Source organism: Haliotis rufescens, unplaced genomic scaffold (genome assembly GCF_023055435.1).
Source record: "Haliotis rufescens isolate VD_foot unplaced genomic scaffold, xgHalRufe1.0.p SCAF_57, whole genome shotgun sequence".
Lineage (NCBI taxonomy): Eukaryota > Metazoa > Mollusca > Gastropoda > Lepetellida > Haliotidae > Haliotis > Haliotis rufescens.
This window is the reverse complement of record NW_025964301.1, coordinates 1197425-1221011: the sequence shown is the minus strand read 5'-3', so window position 1 is coordinate 1221011 and position 23587 is coordinate 1197425. Positions and strand designations below refer to the sequence as shown.

The window sequence follows — 23587 nt, the reverse complement described above, 5'->3', positions numbered from 1 at the left end:
TATTACCATTTTATAGTGCTTCATAAACACATGCTCATGATGTAGTGAGAGAATATAATGAAAACCTAGATCTGCATGCTCAACAATGAAAACTCTACATCTTAAACAATACTGGAAATGCCTTTTACATAATAAACTTCATTGCACCTTTTTTTCTTGACAAAGTAAATTGTCACTTACACTCTTTTCACATCAAGTCCAAACTCCTCATGCTCTTCCTCCTCGTTTTCTTCCTCCTCAAATATGTCATCTTCAGTTTCTGTCAATTATATCCACCAAACATATACGAGTCAATATGAAACTAGAAAACAAAGGGGTCAATATCCCCCACAATTTTATATACTTGTGAATAAATAAACTTGTTACCAGGGAAACACAAAAAGTATATGTTTCAAAATCGCAAGCTTTGCGAGGGCACCAATTCACCACTAGACCTATCAATATATATAAATGGAGGGGAAGGGGGTTTGATGGGGGGAGGACGTGTAAGATAAGATTTCGTTCGATAAGATCTCAGTCCCCTGGAGTGAAGAAAGATGTTAATTGTCTTTTAAAAGCAACAGGGCTGTTCAAGTCTCTGTAGCAAAGAACTCAATAAAGTTAAAATAAACTCTAAAAAAATAGGGGATCATGAAAAATGAATGTCATGATCATTCGTCAAAAAGAAAATCAGCTTTAAAACATGACTGTCAGAGTTTTGTTCCGAAACTGTTATAAGTTGCATTTGGACTCCGTGCACTTGGGAAGTTAGCCATTCTTGATTTTGACACTTTAATGAAAGGTCGTAAAAATCATTATCGTTGGGTTTCATTATCCACAGTAGCAGGTAAGCTCTCTACTCTTGCTTTAATACAGTATTTGTAAACTGATTGATCGTCTGCAATGTGATGAACACCTACGGGATATTGGTATGCTTCAAACCAGTAGAACTTGGCGAGAGGTACCCAGTATGATCAATGTGTCTGATTTGCAGATTTTGGAACAGCGTTCTACAGATGTAAAATGTTAATGATCGGCCAGTCACGGGTTGCCTTAGGTCGACAACAAGGTCAAGTCCAGGATCGATTTATCAGAAATATGAAATCGAAAAAATTGAGCCAATCAAATCGCTGTTTAAATTGCTACACATTCTAATACTATTTAGAGCGTAGAAACTGGGGGAATCGACGATTGTCTTGTGTGATGATTGTCTTGAGTCTAGATACTGGATACGTCAGCAAACGTCAACGTTAAAGGCAATATGACAGCTTTGTGGGTGGGTCTGTAATCATATGGGGCAGCATCACTATGACTGCCTGAACGCCATTGCATATTGTCCACGGAAGGGTCTCTGGTCAATACTACCGAGACAAAACACTGTTGGCTATAGCTGTGCCCTTTCGGCGCCATTCTGTTCAACGTGCTGTCTTTTAAAACAATAACTCTCTTGCCCACTGTGTTGGTGTAAACGATTATCTGCAGCAGCATGGCATGACCTCCTGGCCTTCACCCCACAGAGCACGTTTGGGACATGATCGAGTGACGTGTACGCCCCCCGTCAAAAGCCCACCCGCTACATTAGACGAACAGGGCCAGGCATTGCAAGAGAGGTGGACAAGACACAAATGGTTGGTAGATGTATTACCACGCCACGACGTACAAACGAATGCTTGACCAATTGTGGGGGCATGACACATTATGGAACAAATCATCTCAAACATTTATTTGTTTACCACACCCTTTGTCGTCTTTCTGGTTGTTTGCACGTTTACAATACAATGAAAACATGTTCTGTCGATTGTTATGTTGACCTCGTCCTTGTTTTTCTTATTTCCATCACTGGATACATCGTTGCATTTCTCTAACCATCTGTTATTTTCGAATACCCCCTACTTTTGTCAGAGAGTATATTTTCGAATTTAATTCATCTTCTTTTCAATGATGAAATTTTAGCGGACTGCTATTAGTTACTTTCTCTTGAAAGGTCTTCACTTTAAAATAAACTCATCTTCAATGTACATATTGTACAAAATTGCCCCATTATATCTCAGGTCAATCAGTTGGTGTAATTTTCAGCTTTAAGTATTACTGTCCGCTCTCATATCATTATCTGAAGGGGGCACGGGTGGCCCAGTCGTCTAAGGCGCCACGATTCGCTGTGCTGAGTTGCGTCCCTTGGGCACGCCAGAAACCTATGATTGTGGGTTTGAATCCCGGTTTTCCCCGATTATGTTTCTAGGTTTGGCAGCACCATACCCGTGCTCGTGGGTTTCACCGAAGTGGTAAACGTTAGAGACCTGCATCACTTCGGGCTTACCTCCCACATTAAGCTGACACGCCGTGATATAACTGGAATACTGTTTAAAGTGGCGTCCAGTATATCTCCCGTGAATATCCGGGTTAGAATTAGTTTTGTCTTCGGCAACCATTGAGGCGACTAACAGGTTCTCTAACTTGCACGTCATCGGGTCCCAGTTGCGGAGATTGATGCTCATGATGTCAATCACTGGATTGGCTGGCTGGCCCAGACTCGATAATCTACAGACCACCGTCAAATACCTGGCTTATTGCCGTGTGCTGCGTTGAACAACAAACAAACAAACAAACAAAAAAGAGAGACCTACCAGTGCTTGATTTGTGTGCGTCCATGCGGAAGTTGACAGGGTGTTGAAATGTCTCGCCAACAACTAACAAAACACATTCTTCAGTTGGAGGTGACATGGTTTTGAATGGAAAGCAAACACCGCTGCTCGGCATTGACTCGTCAAACTGTATTCCTTGATCGGAAATTGTTCTCTTAACTTCTTCTTCAAGACACATATTATTTACTATCTGTATTCTGAAAGTTTCATTGTCTTTCAAGGTGACTGCATCTGAGCGACTGCTTGTAATTTCCTTGAAACCGGAATCCACGTACTCCTCTACAATATCTCCGGTGTTTGCAACATCAACACAATCAAGCCGTAGGCTAGGCTGTTCATCGTCAAACCTGATAAGGCTAACCAAGTTGCAAAGACACAATTTTCCAGTAAGATACTTCGCTGCTTCTATGACCATTGAACTGGCCACACCTTTGCGGACTTTCCATGCACTGAAGTTGTCAGTTGTTCTACAAAGTAGAAAAAAGCACAGTTCATCATATTTCTGTAACAAATGTGTTCGAAGAAAAACCCATTCTATCCCAAAGAAGTGAACAAGAAATATAAAGTTCAGTACACATAATTCTGTTACATATTCAGACACTAGTATCATAACGGTTATCCTGAAATTCTTCAAAACTATTTTGTTTCTGTGTCTGTTGTTTGTTGTTCAACGCCCAACTTATGAATATTCCAGGTACGTAACGGCAGCCTGTAAAAAAATCGAGTCTGGACCAGACAATACAGTGATTGACATCATGATCATTGATCTACGCAATTGTGAAACAATGACACGCATCAAACAAGCCAGCGAGCCTGACCATCGGATCCCATTAGTCACCTCTTATGGCAAGCAAGGGCGGGGTCATTTTTATATCTATATTGTACTTCATGTCTACAAAGTGCGTTCATTCTAAAAAAATGTTTTTTATATGTATACTGAACCAAATTAAAAACTTCACAATCCTAAAATTTTAACATTTTGACCAGTTATCATTGTGGGCCCTTATGGTGTATTTAAACAGTAATGGCCACGTATTGTCTTCAGATAAAACCCGTTTTTGTGCAGGTGAATGGATCAAAATCATGTGCACAGCACTATAGTGGCAAAAGCGTTTTTTCACGTGCAACTGGTCCCGTGGCCATAATACCGCATGTGTTTTCAGCCATACTTGTTAGCAGTCATTAACAAAAAAAGAAAAACACAAGAATACAAAAGTCTTTACTGCCATTTGTCATGCCACGCCTTTCAGATGTGCAACGTGAACGTGCCATCGGCATGTTGCAGATGGGTTGTAGTCGACAGACTGTTTATGATTTACAGACGCGTCTACAGCAAACGGGTACCACCGCTGATCGCCCTTGTGTGACTTCACATGCAGAGGATCGTCAGATTGTCTTACGTCACCTCCATAACCGATTGTTGACGGCTACATCACCCAGAAATGAACTGTTTAGGGGTAGACTGAGTGCGCAAACTGTTCGAAACCGTCTGAGAACTGCTCACCTTCAAGCACGACGGCCATACTGTGGGCCGATTCTGACTCAATTACACAGACGTCAACGTCAATTGTGGGCACAGCGACACTTACGATGGACTCAGAGGAATTGGAATCAAGTCGTCTTCAGTGATGAATCCCGATTTAATCTTCGATTTGCTGATGGTAGGGCGAGGGTGTGGAGGCGCCGTCATGAACGTTACGACCAGTGTTGTGTACAGGAAGTTGACAGATTTCGAGGCGAAAGTGTCATGGTGTGGGGTGCTTTCTGTGACAATGCACGTTCCAGGTTTCTTGTCATCCATGGCAACCTCAACGCTGCTGCTTACGGCGACCAGGTACTGGCACCAGAACTGCTTCATTTTATTGCAGCACATGGACCCGGTTTGATCTTCCAACACGACAATGCCAGACCCCACACAGCAATTTTGACAAGGATTTTCCTTCAGAATGCGGGAGTCAACGTCATGGACTGGCCGTCAAGGTCTCCCGACCTCAATCCCATCGAACACGTCTGGGATGCCCTTGGCAGAAGTCTGCGCACTCTCCAGAACCAACCACAGAATTTGCAAGATCTTGGCACCATTTTGCAGCAACAATGGCGTCGTCTTCCCAATCCTGTGTTCACAAGCATCACAAGGTCCATGCGGAGGCGTTGTGTGGCAGTTGTCAACGCACATGGTGGCCATACACGCTACATAACTTGTGTGCCATCAGATTCTCCTGCATGGGACTGATTTAAACTGTTGATGTTATTATCGAATACCGTAGGTGCTTTGAACAAATTATGGTTACCAGTGTTAATGAAAATCTTTCTTTGGACATTAATGATTAAAAATTACCTTCTCTGATACATTTATCCGTTGTATATTATAAATGGGATTACTTTTAAAAATGTGAAGTTTTTAATTTGACCCAGTATATATATAAATAAATACATACGTTGAAAAATCGTCGATCTTGACCCTGAAACTATCGTTTCCGATAGCCTCCGGTTGATGAAAACTTTTGACATCCTTATTTTTCAACCTTACAAACACCACTTCATACACATCTTCTGCCTCTTCCGCCTTTTCAAATTTGTCAAGCAATGGTAACGTAAGAAACACCGGATGTAGTATTGTGCTTATGTTTACGCCTGTGATGTTCTTGATATGCAGCACATCAGAAAACCCCAACACAAAACCAAATTTTTTTTCATCCACTTTTTGATATGCCCGGAATCTGTCCAGGTCAATGTGTTGTAACTGAAGAGGACAAATAAGTAAATATATGACCAGCTCATTCAGAATCATGTTGTGTCCATTTAGCTGTTATAAAGAATATTGGGATACATAGAGGATGCATATAAGACACATAAGTATTTTTGCAATTTTCACTAACCTAAAGCGGTTTACACATAATCGGTTTATGTATACATATACACATGCACAAAAGTTAAGCGCCACCATATTCAGTCTCTTGATTTCACGTGTGGGAATCAGAAATACGAAATATGATGATGTATGACTGAATTAGGCTTCCATAGTTTCATGAACCGAAATTTGTCCAGATACCACAAGGAAAGCGTGCTTTACGTGTTGCTGCAGTTCCCCTACCCTATAAATAGTGAAATTCAAGTTTCAGACACGTGGTTGCATTTTGCTCCTGTGTGAGAGCGGCTGGTTATAACGCCAAAAGACCAGTAAAACATCCTCGACTGACTGAGAGGCACATGTGGAATCGTCTGACATAGAACTTGGCCAACTCGAGAAGGATCCATTGGTCTGACGAGTGTCGAATGCTGCTACGAACTGTTGATGGTTGAATACGTGTTTGGAGCCAACGAAACACTCGTTTTGCACCAAGGAACATCCAGAAGACCTTAGCATGTGGCGGGGGGCTGTCATGATATGGGGTTGTGTTTCCTTCGTCTGCAAACTTCCGCTGATGACAACTCGTGGAAACCTGAATGGCCAACAATACCAAGATGCCGTTCTTTGTCCAGGGGTAGCCCCTCATTTTGACAACCATCCTCTTCAGACAAGATCTGTTTACATGGATGACAATGCTAGACCACACAGATCTCGGGCAGTTTTGGCTTATTTGCGTCAAGAAGCTTTTGCCACTCTTCCTTGGCTGGCCTGTAGTCCGGATCTTAATCCTGTTGAGCATCTGTGGGACATTATTGGCAGGAAAATTTAGACATCGTGATCCCCCAGTTCAAAATCTCGCTGGACTTGAAGCCGCACTTCACTAAGAATGTATCCGTTTGCCTAAGAGAAGCATTCAGGGTTGAAGCTGTGGTCAATGTCTGTGGATCATACACATGCTACTGATGTTTCTGTCTTGCAATAGACTCTGCACTCCCTAAGGTGTCTATGTGACACATGATATGGTCTGCTGATATCATGACAGTTACATGACAAAAAATGTTGTTCAATCTTTTCTAATCCTTCAATTTCTGGTCTTCGGTAAAATTCCTTTCTGCTCATATTCTTTTGGAACACAAGATAAACTTGCTTTGGGACAACTTTTGCATTACATGAGGTTTACATATACGGCTTATAACAAACGTACATCTCGTCATAATAGTCATCATTAAGTGCCAAAAGTAACAGCTCACAAATATGGTGGGTGGCGCTTAACTTTTGTGCATGTGTATGTTTTGAATACATATATTGAAATATAAATACCTGAAGCCCAAATGTGTAAGATGAAGCCAGTGCCTTCGGTGGAATGTCGAGAACAACCCTGCTGTCCACACTTGAAACAAACTTCCCACCACTTGGTCCAAGTAGCTCTGTGTCATTAGTTAATTCATCTGGAAAGGGAAATTATCGTGAAGTAAACCACGCTTTGATCTTCATTGTTCTTTGTGATTTATCGCTTAGCCATTGACTATATATACAATTAGTACTTTACCACCGATCTTTCACAAAACCATGTAAACATGTGGAGACGATGATGTAGCCAATATATTATTTCGATGTATCTTTTTATAAAGACTACGACAAGAGTTTGGCCATCTGTTTAGTGTAATCAAGCACTGGCTTACTGACAGTATTTCTTTTTACTGAACATTAGGGATGACCACAACTGCACGAGTGTTAACATTTTTGATTACAAAGTTACGGACAACATGACATGAACATGTAATGTAATGTGTAATACTTACTTGATACCAACGAAGAAGCCATCCTTGTCCTTGCCTTTGTAGTGTTGTACAGAACAGGGATGTATGGCAAATTATATCACGGGATTCCTGTCTGTCGTGGTACTGGCACAACTCTCCAGAAGCTAAGAACGTTGTACAATGAATCTGGAACGTGAATTCGAATACAACTAGTAAATACTGTGGTATTTATGAAGATATTGAGATAAGTTCACATGTGCAATTCAGAGGTGTATCCTACGATTGCAATCCTTTTGCCTGTTTTAATGAATTTTAAGACCTTTGGGACTCCTTCGTATATAGTAATGTGTATTTATAAACAATTAGAGAAGTTTGGCTTATTTTTTTGTTCAGAAATCTAAATTATAGGCATTTTCTTTTTTTTATAAACGAGAATGGTTCTAACAAACCAGTCATTATTACCTACACATTTTACATGATAAATGTTTGTCCCTACTTTAAGTATTTTGATGTTCAAGTAAATGTTGTCCCTAAAAGCGCGAATGTAACCATTGTCTTTCAACATGCTAAAATTGATCATCCAGATTGTTTTAAATATATTAATTGTTTTTTATTGGCTCTTAAATCGTGGGATAAGAGACAATTCTAAATCATCTTTACAGTAATAGTAAAATTAGGGAGCAAACATTTATTCAATTATTTTTTCAAACATAACAGGCTGCTCAATTTTGTTTTTATAAAGACACATAAAAATAACAAAATTTAACACTTTACTTTTCTGTACAGGATGGTCAGATGTTTTATTTTCTATATTTTGTAGGCATCCATCAATATCTGGAGACCATGGGTTAAAGGAAAGTCAGTTGACAGGCGGAGCAAAGTCTGTACAGGCCTACTTGTGAATGGCAGTCCCTGTTCGACAGATAGAGTCTGCTGACTCCTGCCGAGTACGACTTGAGTCCTCTGCTGAGCCCCTGCCTCTATCTCCCGCAGTCACGGGCGAGTCGCTTCCAACCGTCTTTGAAGTGGCGCATGTGGACGTTGATGTGCCCTTTTGTCAGAGGCGTGCACACCATACAAGAGGTCCTTCGACACCACCCCATCCTCTGTGAGGTGGACGTGGCCGAGCCAGCAAAGTCGGCAGTGTTTGAGAACAGAGAAACATGGAATCATGGCGTGGGAGACGACTTTAGTCGTTGTTTTTCGGTCATTGCTGCTGAAGCCGACGATGTGCCTTCGGCTGCACATCTGGACTGGCGTTGAATGTCTTTTTGCCGTATAGCAAGCTGCTGAGGACGCAGGCTCCTTGGTGTGTGTTGTCGGCTGCTCTACTCCCATACTCTTTTTGGCAGTCAGGGAAAGGTGGTTGACGATCTGCCGATCGGCCTAATCATTTAAGCATACAAGGATAGCTTGTGGTAGTGGCACTGAGGCAGGTGAGCTTGTTGTTGATGTCGGCGTGCTGGCCAATCATGTTAGGCATCTTTAAGCAATTGGTCAAGCTGAAGTGCTGGCATCTACTTGAGAATCAGCCCATGAGGTTTTGCAGCTGTTTCTGTGCCAGAGCTGCTGAAGGAAAAGCATGTGTCTGATAAGGGCTACTTGCCCTTTGGTGTTTGACTTCAGTCGATCCAGTTTGAACAGCTTCTCATCCAATCTTGTGTGGAGTAAGACTCTGTCCAAAGGCATGCTTCAGATTCCAAAACCAGTGGAGGCAAAGCAAGCCTAACGTATGCAGCCTGGTTTTACTCCTCTGGGAATGTCAAAAGCATCAGAGGACGAGTCGTCAAACTGCATGGTGACTTTCATGGCAGTGTGGAATGAATGGATTGTGTTGACAAGCTTGGGTGGGCAGCCAAGCCTTGCAATCTCTGCTCAGAAGGGTTTTCGGTGGTTGATGAATGAGACGTAGTGTTTACGCTTCTTCTCAAAGCACTTTTCCTGCAGCTGTGTGAAGATCATGTCGGTAATGAATCTTTCTTCCCTGAAGCCTGTCTTCTATTTTAATGTGATTTTTTTATGGTGTACAGGAATTTTGTTCTAATAACACCATATGTTTATGTTGAAATATATCATGGTTATGTTATTTGAGGCCTTGTCAGTAGAAACAGCTACAGACTTTTCATATAAGGCAGCCAGACTTTGGATGACAGCTAAACAGAATTGGTTCCAGTATGATGATTGGCAACCACTAGGTGTGGAATTTACATCATGAGTCCATGTTCTAACTAAACTTAAGAATGTAGAACACGATGTCTCTGTACACAGTGATGAACTCAAATCTCTCTGAATTGAAAAGGGGACATGAAACGTGCCTTCTCGATTCTCGAAAGGCAATGTATTCTGAAAGTCATAAAAGACAGGAAACAAAATTTGCTGTTCTATGGTATTACCGAGAGTCCAAAAGAAAACACAGACGAGATACTGAAACAAAGTCTTCACGGATCAGTTATAAGTTGACAAGGCAAGGATGGACAACCTGACAATGTAGATTACACATAGGTTTCCCAAATCGGAATATCAACACCAACATCGTCCAACTCCACCGACAAGTATCATCCCTAGATGTATGACATAGACGACGTTTTTTGAGCCACGGAAACTACTTAAGGGAACGGGATTAAGTATCCAAACAGGCCTACCAGCCATGATGAAGAAGCGTCATGCAATCCTCAGTCGACAGAGCTAGATATACGAGACAACGAAAATCTGTGGACAAGGGTGCGTTTGGTTGGCACTGACGTTGTGCTCGAGGTTAAGGAACGCCAGAATCCATCTTCAACTCTGATATTAGTTTAAATCCGACATCTTACAAAGAAGTATCTGGGAATTACGTTAATTCATATTTGTGAAAAAGCTGAGAAACTATCTGGGTCATTTAAAAACTACTATATCTTTTTAAGTCACAATTAAAATTAAACGTATCTTGTTTTTAACTCCACATATCTTACTGTCTCTATTCAACACTACCTATAACTGATACATTGAGAAAATATCAGACTCGTGCTCTGTTGTTCGACAATCAGTATGATAGGAAGAGTGTGCATTTCGTGTGCGGTAATCTGAACATGTCAACACATGTTGAATTGTCAGCCACGGTGATGGACAGTTGGAGGTGATGATTTATAACTCCGACAGGTATGTGATATTTGACGGCGTGTGTAAATTATTCGTAATGAATTAATCAGATTTGCATGGAAACAAATACTTTGTAAGTAACTTGACTTACTACGTAATGAAATAACAACCTATTAATGTTTATTGCATTTGATATACGTTGGTTGGTTGGTTTGTTGTTTAACGCCGCACTCAGCAATATTCCAGCTATATGAGGGCGGTCTGTAAATAATCGAGTCTGGACCAGACAATCCAGTGATTATTATCATGAGCATCGATCCACGCAATTGGGATCGATGACATGCATCAACCAAGTCAGCGAGTCTGACCGCCCGATCCCGTTAGTCACCTTTTACGGCTAGCATGGGTTGCTGAAGACCTATTCTACCCTGAAATCTTCGCTGGTCCATTGATATACGCATTTTACCAAAGATATAGAACAGAAAATTAAACTAGAATGGTCATTCTCCAGTCAGTCAAGAGGGGTAGCCATTTTATTTGAAGATAATTTCGAGCACCAGATATTACAAGAATTTAGTGAAAAAAGAAAAGGGAAATTATTTGATAATTGAGATTAAGACGGCTGACGAAGTTCTTACCATAGCCAACATTTAAGGTCCTAATGCGGATACACCAGAATTTTATCATCCAAAACTGGCTCCCACAGGAGATATGGCTTGAATTAGATCAAGTGATATCTACACTGTAGATATCGCTGCAATGAAATTACATCACAATCCTTTGCAGACCATTGTGACGTCACTGGTTACCATGACATCACAATCAAATGACATCACTAATGGCTCTGCTACTGAAGCTGATAGCAGTACTTTTTACACTGAAGACCCTGCTAATTACTGACTACAAATTGAAAAAGTTGGAAGAATGATGTTGGATGATAAATAAAATCTCACACTCGGGTCTTTTGATATCAAATATATCAACACTCGTTGATAAAAGTGGCAAAAATCCTCGGCAAGCCTCGAAATTTTTCCACTTTTATCAACTTGTGTTGATATATTTGATATCAAAAGCCACTTGGGTGAGATTCTCTATATATCAAAACATTAAGCATCTAATTTATGAATTAGATTCTGAAACCAATATAATTTGTGGGGACTATACCTTGTACTGGATCAAGAAATGGATACTCACAATTACAAACACTTAAATAACCCCAAATCAAGAAGATTTGTTCTTGAAATGTCAGAAGAATTAAATCTTTATGATCCATGGCGGGAAGCTAATCTATATATCAAAAGATTTACTTGGCGAAAACCCCAACCATTAAAACAGGCCAGACTAGACTCCTTCCTTGTGAGTAGAAATATTGACAAATCAAATGTTTCAACTGACTTAACAGGTTTTTGATCAGATCATTCAATGATATCAATAGAAATAGAAATTCACAAACCTTGAAAGGGGGAAAGGCTTTTTGATCCAGAGTATATAAACTGTCTCATATTATTAAAGAAACAGTTGAACAATACAACAAATGGAAAAAATGGTGAAAAAGCTGCTTTTAATGAACAACTCTATTACGAAGCTTTGCTATGCAATAAAACAGGATGCACGATAAAATACTCATCAATCAAGAAACGTTATAGAACTAATGAAGAAAAAGAAATAATGAAAAGCTTGAACATTTAGAAGTTGAATTACATAAGGAACATGACAACGAACGGAAAATCCACATTTTACAAGAAATTTACGAAATTAAAACTAAACAAATCAAACTGAACTATATTAAAACTGACGGAATTATAATCAATAATGGGAGCAAAAGCAAATTGGCAGTAGAAAGGAGAAAAACCAACAAAGTATTTTCTATCACTTGAAAAACAAAAGTTCCCAAATAAGGCCATAACTTAACTTGAAAGTGATATCAAACTCTTGACAGATACCAAGATATTATTGATCATGTTTAGAAATACTGTCATACTTTATTTACAACTAAAGACATAAGAGATGATAATCTGGAAGATTTGTTCAAAGAATCACAAATCCCCAAGGTATCAGACACAGACTCTCAATCGATCGATATAAAACTTTCCTTTCCATTTTCAATTGAAGTACTTTTTATATTCATCTGCTACATGACGTTCATCAGGCACTCATAGCCATCATGACTGGCAAACAAAGTACACCATATCGTTTGGAGAAGGCAGAGACGTCTCAGTCCAGATGGTTAAGAAGTACTAACCATACTTATCGTTTGACATTCAACCCAGACTACTTGGAAACCGTACCACCGCACCGCCTACACATAGAGCTACCATGTTTATTTGACAGTGTGATCGAGGACTTCTATCAACAGATGTCAGGCCAGAAGGGTGACCGTATTGGTCTAGGTATCCAACACCCTGCTTGGACACCTCAATACGGATTCCATTTCGCCGCTTTGAAGATCTCCATGGCCAAGATATCTTGCATGCTGTGGAAAAAGTCCAACAGTCCAACCAAGACCTTACCATCGATGCCACCATGGTTGTGACCTTAGTACATGTAGCAGATCCCGACAGGCTAGGATCAGGCAGTGGCCGACATCTGAATAACGTGCTTGGACTCGAACCCTTTTTAAAACGCAAGTGGTTTGTACGGAACAAGAACAAAGATCAATCCTGTTTGGGAAGGGCCATTGTGGTGGCACAGCATTATGCCCAGAAGCCCGACTCTCTGACCTAAGAATGGTCAAGTCTGAGAAAGAGACTGACGAGAACAGATCCAGTCGACGTTCAAGGCAAATGGGCATGGGCATTGTTTCATCGTCTTGGCATTCCTAAAGGTCCCTGTCCGGGCCTTGACACCCTAGAACACGCGGGACGTGGCTTGGCCCAAATGAACTATCAACTGAAAGTCTACAGTCAAGATATATTCAACAGACTGTTGTACAAGTGTGATAAGGCACCACCTAATGCCACCGTGTTGCATTTATACCATCATCTTGACCACTTTGATGTCAGCACTTCCATGGAAGCCTTTAAGCGTCTAACCATTACTGCGAACTCTGTGACCACGGTTATGATCATCCCGAAAAACATCCCCGCTGCAAGCAATACTGCTGCCATGCATGCCTCCACTCCACCCCTTGCGGACCCAAGGAAGATCATGGGATACCTTGCTTGACATGCCAAAGATGTCATAACCCAGTCACCGTCAGAGGGAGGACCCAGTGCTTGTAGATTCCCAGGTGTCCGACCTGTTTTCAGCATGTCCACGTCTTGGAGACACCCAATGAGCAACCTCAATGCTTAGTGAGTCGAGAACCCGTGACCCCAGACCTCGAAGCAACGAGAAAGTGTTTCAAGGCCCCACCACACTAGACGATGTGTGTGCATAGTTGATGACCCTGTCTGAAACACCCAAGAAGAGGAATCAAGAGGAGGACGCACGCAAGGGAGCAGCATGCCTAGGCCAAAGAAAACATGACAGAACCCTCTCAAGCAAGCCTCCTTCAAAGCTTCGGCGACGTCAACCGTCCAAGGAGGGGGGGGGGGGGGGGGGGGAGGGAGAGGATTCCATGGAGATGGACGCGCCACCCAGCTTGAGGAGGAGGAGGAGACAAAGGAGACGAAGAACACCCCTGTCCAGCCGCCTGAGAAGGATGACGTCATTTATGTGATTGCTCATAACGTGCAGGGTTATGATCTGCACTTGATTATGAAGGGCATGCTCCCGCATGTGGTGATAGCTGAGATTCGGAGAGGGCTACAGATTTTAAAGACGACCATGGGACGTTTGTGTTTCAAAGACAGTTTAAATTTCATATCCCAGCCGCTGAAAACATTTCCAGAGACCTTTGAACTGAATGAACTGAAGAAAGGGTATTTTCCTCACATGTTCAATACTCAGCCCATCCAGACCTACAGAGGTCCTTATCCACCAGCCGTCATGTACGATCCCTATGGCATGTCTCCCACGGAACACACTGCCTTCCTCCAGTGGCATACCAAGAAAGTTCAAGAAGGAGCCTTGTTTGATTTGCAAGAAGAACTCTTAGCCTACTGCCAGATGTTGATATTTTGAGACGTGGATGCACTGCCTTCCGAAAGTACTTCATGATTGAGTGCGGCCTGGATCCCTTTGCAAAGGTGGTGACACTCCCTTCTCTCTAGGCGAAAATCTTCAGAAAACTCTTTCTGAAACCCAAAACCATAGCCATAATTCCAGCTCAAGGCTACCAACCCGAGAGAAGGTATTGCCAGGCCTGTATGAACTGGTTATGTTATCTCATGGAGACCGACCCCGATCTGCACATCCAGCACGCCAAGATTGGAGGTGAAAAGACGTTCACGTGCGGAGAGGGTAAACATCGTTACAGTGTGGATGGCTACGATCCAGCGACAGGTACCGTCTATGAATTCATGGGCTGTTTTTGGCATGGGTACTGCTCTTGTTACAAGACCTCACCTGGAGAACCTCGTCCCGGCCTGGCATGTCGATGGGAGCATGCTATATCAACACCCACTATCGCCTGAGTCTCTTGAAGCAACACCCTGATGTGAAACGTATCGTCACCATGTGGGAATGTGACTTTAAAGCCCAGCAACGGTCAGACCCAGGTTTGCACGCTTTCTTGCAGGGACCCCATTGTACCAACCTACCTGGCCCGCTAAACCCTTGCGACGCCTTCTATGGAGGACCAACCAATGCCACCCGATTATACTACGAGGCCCAAGAAGGTGAAACCATCCGGTATGTCGCTATCTGTTTGCTTTATTCCTACATTTGCAAGACCGGAGAGTTTCCCACGGGACACCCGACCATCCTCCATCAACACCTTGTGGAGAAGTTGTTTGATCTGAAAGGTCTTATCCAATGTCGTGTACTACCCTCGACACAGCTCTACCATCCACTACTACCCTACAGATTGGGTGGAAAACTGCTCACTCCTTTGTGCCGCACATGTGCCGATACCCGGTCAGAGATGACCTGCGAACAAACGGACTAAGAGAGGGCCTGGGTGGGCACCTACACCACCGTAGAACTCCATGCCCCCTATGTCGACCATTTTTTCAAGCTGAAGCTCAAAGCCAGCAGATACCCTGAGGGATGTACCGATCACATTGCTTACATCAAGGAGATCTATCAGAAAGAAGGCATCCAGCTGAACAAGGACAACATCAGGAAGAACCCAGGATGCATTGGGTCGCAGGGCCTTGTACTTCGACACAGACAGCGTCATTCACATTCAACGACCAGGCGAATGGAATCGAGAGCTGGGCAATACGTTGGGAAAGTTAAGAGACGAACTGAACGGAGACACCATCAAGACGTTTGTGTCAGAGGTCCCAAAAACTATGCCTATGAGTTAATGAACCCAAGACCCGATGGAACGCGCACGACCTGCAAATTGCGAGGGTTTATGTTGAATTACAGAAACCCACAACACCTCAACTTTAACACCATGAAAGGACTGATTGAGGGACAACGGTCTGGAGAGGAGGCGAAGAAAATCAGGTTGCATAATCCCCATCAGATCATCCGTAAAGGACCTCAGCAAGACCCAACCCTTCACAAAAGACTACCGCACCATTTACGACAAGCAACACATCATCTACGATTCAATCACAGACCTGCATGTAGATACGCTCCCCTTTGGGTACAGAGACAAAACCATTTTCATGATGTTCCTCATGCTGTGTTGGCTGTTGGCGTTTTATCTGGAAGACAGACGTGTTCGGAGAGAGTACCATGCCCTGCTCACTTCCATCCGTGAAGCCATGAAACCACCGAGCGAAAGTGGATCGACATACACCTCGAGATACTAAAATACAGGATCGAAATATGACCAATGAGACGCTACGGTTTTGGACCAATCAGAGACTGTCACCGACCTGGGCGGCCCTCTGATTGGTCGAAACACCTTTGTGCTTTCTCTCCCATGATACAAGCCTGACCCTATGGAAAAGAAACACAACAGGTGTGCCACACAGGGTGCCGTGTGGGACAGAAACCAGCCAATGAGAAGGTCGGGTTCTTCACCAATCAGGAAGCAGGGATTCAGTGCCTTAAATACGACAGACGTTCTCTTTTCACTTTTCACTGAACTGTCCAAGCAACAGCATCATGTACCAATGGGAAAATAGTTACTACCACATCCTCAAACAGAAGAGGGGAGACCAACCATGGTGCGAGAACGAGACCCTTAATGCCTTTCAAGAGCTAAGTGTGATGACCAATGCCGGACATCGTGAAATGACCGACATCATGGAGGATCAGGTAGCTCTGCATTGGCAGATGTTGAGATCGAGTGCCTTGTACAAAGGTTACCATGACGTGATACGTGAGAAGGTAAAGATCGTTGAGGCCATATTGCCACCGGGGTATGTGATCTGGATCCCCAGTGTGGAACTACCTGTGAGTGACAAAACAGAAAACCTGGAGGGAAACGGACAGAAACGCAAACAGGGTGAATCATACACGGCAAAAACGGACTGAACCATCAACAACAACAACAGCAGACGCAGTAGCAGCAGCAGCAGCAACAACAACAGTAGCAGCAGCAACAACACCCTCAGCAGCAGTAGCAGCACCCACAGCAGCATTATCATCAACAGCAACACCCACCGCGGCAGCAGCAATCGCAGCAACAATACCCACAGTAGCAGTGGCAGCCACAACAGCAGCAGTGGCAGCAGTAGCAACACCCTCACCAGTAGCAGCAGCAACAACAACACCAGCAACAGAAGCAGTAGTAGCAACACCCTCATCATCAACAGTAGACTGTGGTAAGACATTTTCTAGAAGAGATACCTTACTTCGTCAAAAAAACACGTCCATGGCCAAAACCATCACCTTAGAGACCAGTGACATCACCGCCACCGTCGCCACCACCGCCGCCACCACCAACGCCACCACCAACGCCACCACCGCCGCCACCACCAACGCCACCACCACCACCACCGCCGCTGCCGTGTGTCAGTCACCCCGAACACAGGATGGTGTCACGTGGTGGTGATGATGATGATGATGATGATGATGAAGAAGTCATGACCTCACGTTTGACCCTACGTCACCCTTTTACGATGTTCATTGCGGGGCCCACAGGATCTGGAAAAAGTTCCTTTGTGAAATCATGTTTGGAGCAGATGCATCCCCCCGAGGTGTTGGATACGCCACCCCATCGTATCATGTGGGTGTACAGTGAATGGCAACCACTCCATCATGAGTTGGAAGAGATGGCAGACAGCTTATGGGTCGATCTTGAGTTTGTGCACAGCATGAAAGAAGCGGATCGTGCCTTGCCTGAAAAAGGGGTGGCCCCGCATTGGCTGGTCATCGATGATTTGCTGGGCGACAATTTGCTGGGCGACAATACGAAAGAAGAAGAAACGGAAGTGCTGCGATGGTTCACCAAGAAAAGTCATCACCGAAACACATCCGTGCTGTATCTCACTCAGAACTTGTTTGCCCAATCACCTAAACATCGCACAATTTGTCTGAATGCTCACAACATGCTTCTCTTTACAAATCCGAGAGATGCTTCGCAGATCGACAGTCTGGCTCACTAGGTATTTTCAGAAAAAGTTCTTTTTCTGCGTGAAGCCTATGAAGACGCCACCAAGGAACCTTACACTTACCTGTTCTTGGACCCATCATGTTGCAAGACCCATGCGGACGTGCCAGCCTGTTTTCGAGATCTGAGACGCTGATCGTGCATTTGCTGAACCTATGAGATGAGGAGAGGAAACTTTCATAAAAGCAAACGAACCCGCAAACCTTCCTTCAGTAGAGTCACAGCCATCGTGGGACAAAGACACTCTGCCAATGGGAAGCCACAGACAAACCCTGGAAAGAACATCTGAAGCACACCAAAGTCCCCTGTGTGTTTTGTCCTGATGGAGAAGTGAATGAAAAATACAGACGTCTGTTTTCCGAGGAAGCTTGGAAGAGAAGAGAAGAGTGTCTTGTTCACTCCTAGTGACAAAGTTTCCTGTTCACAAAAATCACAGGGACGGCCACTCATCCTGTGGCTTTTGTTTTCTTGGTTCATGTGAGCGGGGAAAATATAATGGTTGAAAAAATAGGTGTTGTGTTGTCTTTAGGATGGGGAATGGCATGCACACCTGAGGGAAAAAACAGGATCGACATGCACACCCAAGAAAAAACAGGATCGAAGTCTGACCAATCAGAAGCTTAGGTTGTCAACCAATCAGAGGGGGCACCCGCCCTGTTCGGGTCTCTGATTGGTCGAACCGGGGCTGTGCTTTCTCTCCCATGGTAAAACCCATTTCCTAATGAAAAGAAGCACAAGGGTCGGACCAATCAGCATTCTGTGTGTTGGTCCAATCAGCGTGCAGCAATGTTCAATCCGGTCCCTGTCCTATAAAGAGTGAAGCCACTCGAGTGGAGTCACTTGTGAAAATCATCGCATCGAGAGAATGGCAGAGAAGAAGAGCAGTAAGAATACGAGTGAGGGATCCATGGTGACAGAGATGACGGATGCTCATGGATCCAAGATTCATCTGTGGACTAAGAGTATGAATGATTGTGATGATAGGTCGCCACCGCCACCAACGCCATCGCCATCCAGTAGGCTGACGTCGCCATGTCATCAATCTTTTGAAAGCAGGGTCCCTTCGTTTGAGGCGTGGCCGATGCAGATGGCACAGCATGCTGAAGACATGGCCCATGCGGGCTTCGTGTACACATAAAGCACCGATAGCATGTTCTGCTTTCATTGCAGTGTGGGGCTGAGAAGATGGGCGGCCCACGACGATCCTTGAGTGGAACACCACAAGCGGTCACCTCACTATGCCTACCTCAAACTGACGGGGGTGGTGAAACACAAGAGCGTGGCAGCTACTTTCTTGCACTATCTGTGTGAGAATCAGATCGGCACTCGTGAAGTGCAACCTCCTCGTGGTGAGTGCTGGGTAGCGCTAATAGCTCTTCCCCCGTGTGGAACGGGGGTAGAATGTTTCCACAGCACCTCATTGCTGGTCGTAAAAGGCGACCGAATTGGGCAACCTGTTTGCCGTGGGTTGCGCCCCTGTGTCGGCGGAGGACGGGAGTCTGGTTGTTGAGGCCACTGGTTCCAGGGATAGTGTTCCTATGCCCAATACACCACTTTGACCCTTACTTCGCCTAGACGGGTGGTAGGATGGGCCTAGTCCTATCAAACGGCTGGTCATGCCAAGCCCTGAGCTCTTATTGTGTTGATAATTGTGTGACTTTTGATTTAACTTTCTAATTTAGGACTTGGCCAAATGTTGATGTGACGAATCTGGTATTTTGTTTGTGAAATATTTGAATTGCCTAGAGTCGTATGCCCAGAAGGCGGTGGCTCATGGGCCAATCTGGTAGATTTATTGATTTTTTTCATTAATCTGCTTGAGTATACCATCCCAGTATCCTTGGTGCTGCCAGTTGGAGATCCACTGGCTTATAGCATTGTCCTTGTGATACTCCATGGTGGGTGGGGAGCTGGGATGCTGAACTATTTACAACTTCACCATGGCTCAACCCCCCCCCCAAAAAAAAAAACGTGCTTTAGATGATTCCTCTGATGAGGAACATACCATTCCAAAGAATATTTCAAATAGTTGGTCTCGATTTTTAGTCGTTTCCACTGCCGATGGTACACCATTGAAACTCAACCCTTTTGCCATTTCAAAGGCACTTTATGGCATCGCTGGTGAAGTGCAAGATGTTAAAAAACTTCGGTCTGGATTACTGTTGGTTGACAAAACACAAAAACAGTCTACAATCTGCCAAACATTTTGTTTCTACTGCTGTACTCATTTCACCACATAAAACTCTTAATTCAAGCAAAGGAATCATCAGAGATAGGGGCCGTTGTCTCTATGATATGATGGAAAATAAAATTGCAGTTGAATTAAAAGATCAAGGTGTTACACACGTGAAACGGTTCACATACAAAAGAGAAGAATCAGTATACAAATCAAACACTTATCTGATGACATTTTCAAAATCAGCCCCTCCAAAATATATTATGGCAGGATATTTTAACATCGAAGTGGACAGGTACATCCCAAACCCACTAAGATGTTACAAATGCCAGCAGTTTGGTCACGGTGCACAATCATGTAACAATCGGAAGATATGTCACCAGTGTGGAAAAAATGATCATGAAACTGAGGTGAGGTGTACTAAAACCCCTAAATGTGCAAACTGTTCAGGAGACCATGTGGCTTCTTCGAAGTTCTGTCCCAAATTTAAAATCCAGCATCAAATTGTTAAATTGAAACATGAAAGGAACATCACCTTCCTGGAAGCTAAACGTATAATCATGGGTACTGTCTCTCCAACCGCAGCTCTGTCCTACTCAGCTGCTGTGTCTCGCACACATCCAAAATCCGTAGCATCCGTTCAATGCCAAACTGACATCACTTTGGTTTCTACAGCAAACTATTCCTTTGTTCAATCCAGTTCTTCTTGTCAAACTGATACTTCATCACCATCAGCAACTGTATCAACACCATTAATGGCAGCAGCACCTGAACTGGCTATGGCTCCAGTTCCAACACCATCCCCTGTTGTTAAAAATGCCATCAAAAACGTTGACTATTCCAAATCTTCAGATCGTGTCTCAAAGGGTCACCGTGACCCGATTCAGATATATAATCGTTTTCAGACTCTGAAGGACATGGATGTCTCTCCTAATAACCAAGGGCGCAACAGAAGTAAGTCGCCACGAAGTGTGAGAAATAGATCTCCTGTTCACCCACCAGTTACATAAACAGTTCCCATCCACTGATTCAGTGGAATTGGAGAGGCCTTAGGACCAACTTTAACGAGTTACATCTTTTAATACAAGATTTTACGCCATCAGCAATCTGTCTCCATGAAACATATCTCAAGGAGACAGACACCTTTGATTTGCGTCGGTACAGTTCTTATCATTCATTTTCTCCACCAGGTGTTAAAGCCACTGGAGGAGCTACTGTTTTGGTGAAACAGGGAGTGATCCACAGCCCTGTTTCACTTCAAACTCATCTTCAAGCTGTAGCAGTAAGATTAACTTTACATATAACCTTAACTCTGTGTTCTCTGTATATTTCTCCTTCCTCTGTGCTTCAGAGATCAGATCTTCAATCCTTATATTATCAACTCCCTAAGCCTTGCATTATCATGGGTGATTTAAACATAACCCATTGTGGGGAAGTGTTAACGTTAATCCTAAGGGGAAAGTACTTGAAGATTTTATTTCTGATAATAATTTCTGCATTTACAATGATGGATCAAATACTTATTAACATCCTGCTACTGGGACCTATTCTGCTTTAGATCTGTCACTAACAGATTCAAATCTTTTGAACGAATTTACGTGGTTGGTCCAAGATGACTTGTGCGGAAGCGACCATTTTCCTTCAATATTAACTGCAAATAATCCATCAGATGTTCCACCTTCATCAAGGTGGAATTATGACAAGGCCAACTGGCCTTCTTTTCAAGAATTCTGTACAGATGGATTAACACCTGATATGTTCATGACTGTTACCGATCCTATTCAATTGTTTTCGGATAAGCTGATTGAAATTGCTGATGTGACCATTCCTAAGTCCTCTGCAAATCCACACATTCGAAAACCATGGTTCGATAAAGAATGCCAATTGCAACAGGCGAGGAAGTGCAGGAAAAAAGCAGAGAAATATTTCCACCGACATCCAACTGTCCATAACTTAAATCATGTTAAAATCACAAATGCCTAGGCACGCCGTACATTTAAACAAAATAAGCGTATGTCTTGGAGAAATTATGTCTCCAAAATTAATTCTCGTACTCCAATGTCCAAGGTGTGGAACATGATCGCAAAAATTAAAGGTAAAGGTTCAAAATCGAGTGTCCACCATCTCAAAGAAGGTGACCATCTATTAACAGATACATTGGACATTGCAAATAAATTGGGTGAAACGCTTGCCAAACACTCTTCCTCATCAAACTATGATCATAAGTTTCAAAAATATTAGAAACAAGAGGAAAAGAAGAGGGTTGATTTTACTTCTCAAAATGGAGAAGATTACAATGAGTTATTTTCGCTCCATGAGCTAAAAACTGCAATAGGTCAAGCCCACGATACTGCAACAGGAGCTGATAACATTCACTATCAGCTCCTGAAACATTTGCCATATTCATGTTTAGAGACACTACTTACAATATTTGATTACATTTGGACATCAGGCGTAATGCAATTGTTGTTCCCATACCTAAACCTGGTAGGGACCATAGTAATGCATCAAATTATAGACCAATATCACTAACCAGCTGTGTGTGCAAAACCATGAAGCACATGGTAAATAATCGATTAGTTTGGTTTTTAGAAACCAACAATCTGATTGGAAATATTCAATGCGGTTTCCGTAAAAACCGAAGTACAATTGACCATTTGGTTCGTTTAGAATCATTTATGAAAAATGCTTTTGTAAATAAACAGCATGCTGTATCTATCTTTTTCGATCTTGAAAAAGCTTATGATACCACTTGGAAGCATGGTATTTTAAAAGATTTACATGACTTTGGTTTGAGAGACAGCTTGCCTCAATTTGTATCCCAGTTTTTAACAGATAGACAATTTCAAGTTCGTGTTGGATCAACCCTGTCAGATCATTATAATCAGGATCAGGGGGTTCCACAGGGCAGTATTTTGTCTGTCACATTGTTTAGCATCAAAATAAATAGTTTATCTAAAGTATTAAATGACTCAATAGATGGGTCATTATTCGTGGATGATTTTAATATTTCATGTCGTGGTAAAAATATGCATACCACTGAAAGACAGTTACAGTTGTGTCTTAATAAAATTCATAAATGGTGTCTTGAGAATGGATTTAAGTTTTCACAGACCAAGACAAATTGTACACATTTCTGTCGGAAATATAAACCCCATAAAGACCCAGAGCTCTCCTTAGATGGCACTCCAATTAAGGTTGTAAGAGAGGCCAAATTTTTGGGATTGATTTTCGACCACCATTTGACGTTTTTGCCACATATTAAATATTTAAAGACTAAATACCTGAAGGCCCTCGATTTGTTGAAAGTCGTCTCTAATTCTAAGTGGGGAGGGGATCAGACAACCCTCCTTCACTTATACAGATCATTAACCCGCTCTAAATTAGACTACGGCTCCATTGTGTATGCTGGAGCTTGCAAGAGTAATTTAAAAAAAACTGGATTCAATCCACCATCAAGGATTAAGACTTTGTCTTGGAGCTTTTCGAACTTCCCCGGTTGACAGCCTCTATGTCGAGGCTGATGAACACTCTTTAAAACAA

At 42.8% G+C, this 23587-nt stretch overlaps 1 protein-coding gene across 2 annotated transcripts in view; it reads right to left on the bottom strand.

Annotated features, from left to right (window-relative positions):
- Positions 1–23587, bottom strand: part of LOC124137862 — a 58049-nt gene that overhangs the window by 26667 nt on the left and 7795 nt on the right. For both annotated transcript variants that reach the window (XM_048385365.1, XM_048385366.1), the window contains exons 2-6: positions 7275–7418; positions 6793–6920; positions 5060–5364; positions 2604–3088; positions 181–259 (exon numbers count right to left, since the gene is read on the bottom strand). In XM_048385365.1, coding sequence (XP_048241322.1) covers positions 181–259; positions 2604–3088; positions 5060–5364; positions 6793–6920; positions 7275–7296 — 1019 coding nt within the window. In that variant the 5' untranslated portion in view covers positions 7297–7418. The remainder of the gene's footprint in view (positions 1–180; positions 260–2603; positions 3089–5059; positions 5365–6792; positions 6921–7274; positions 7419–23587) is intronic.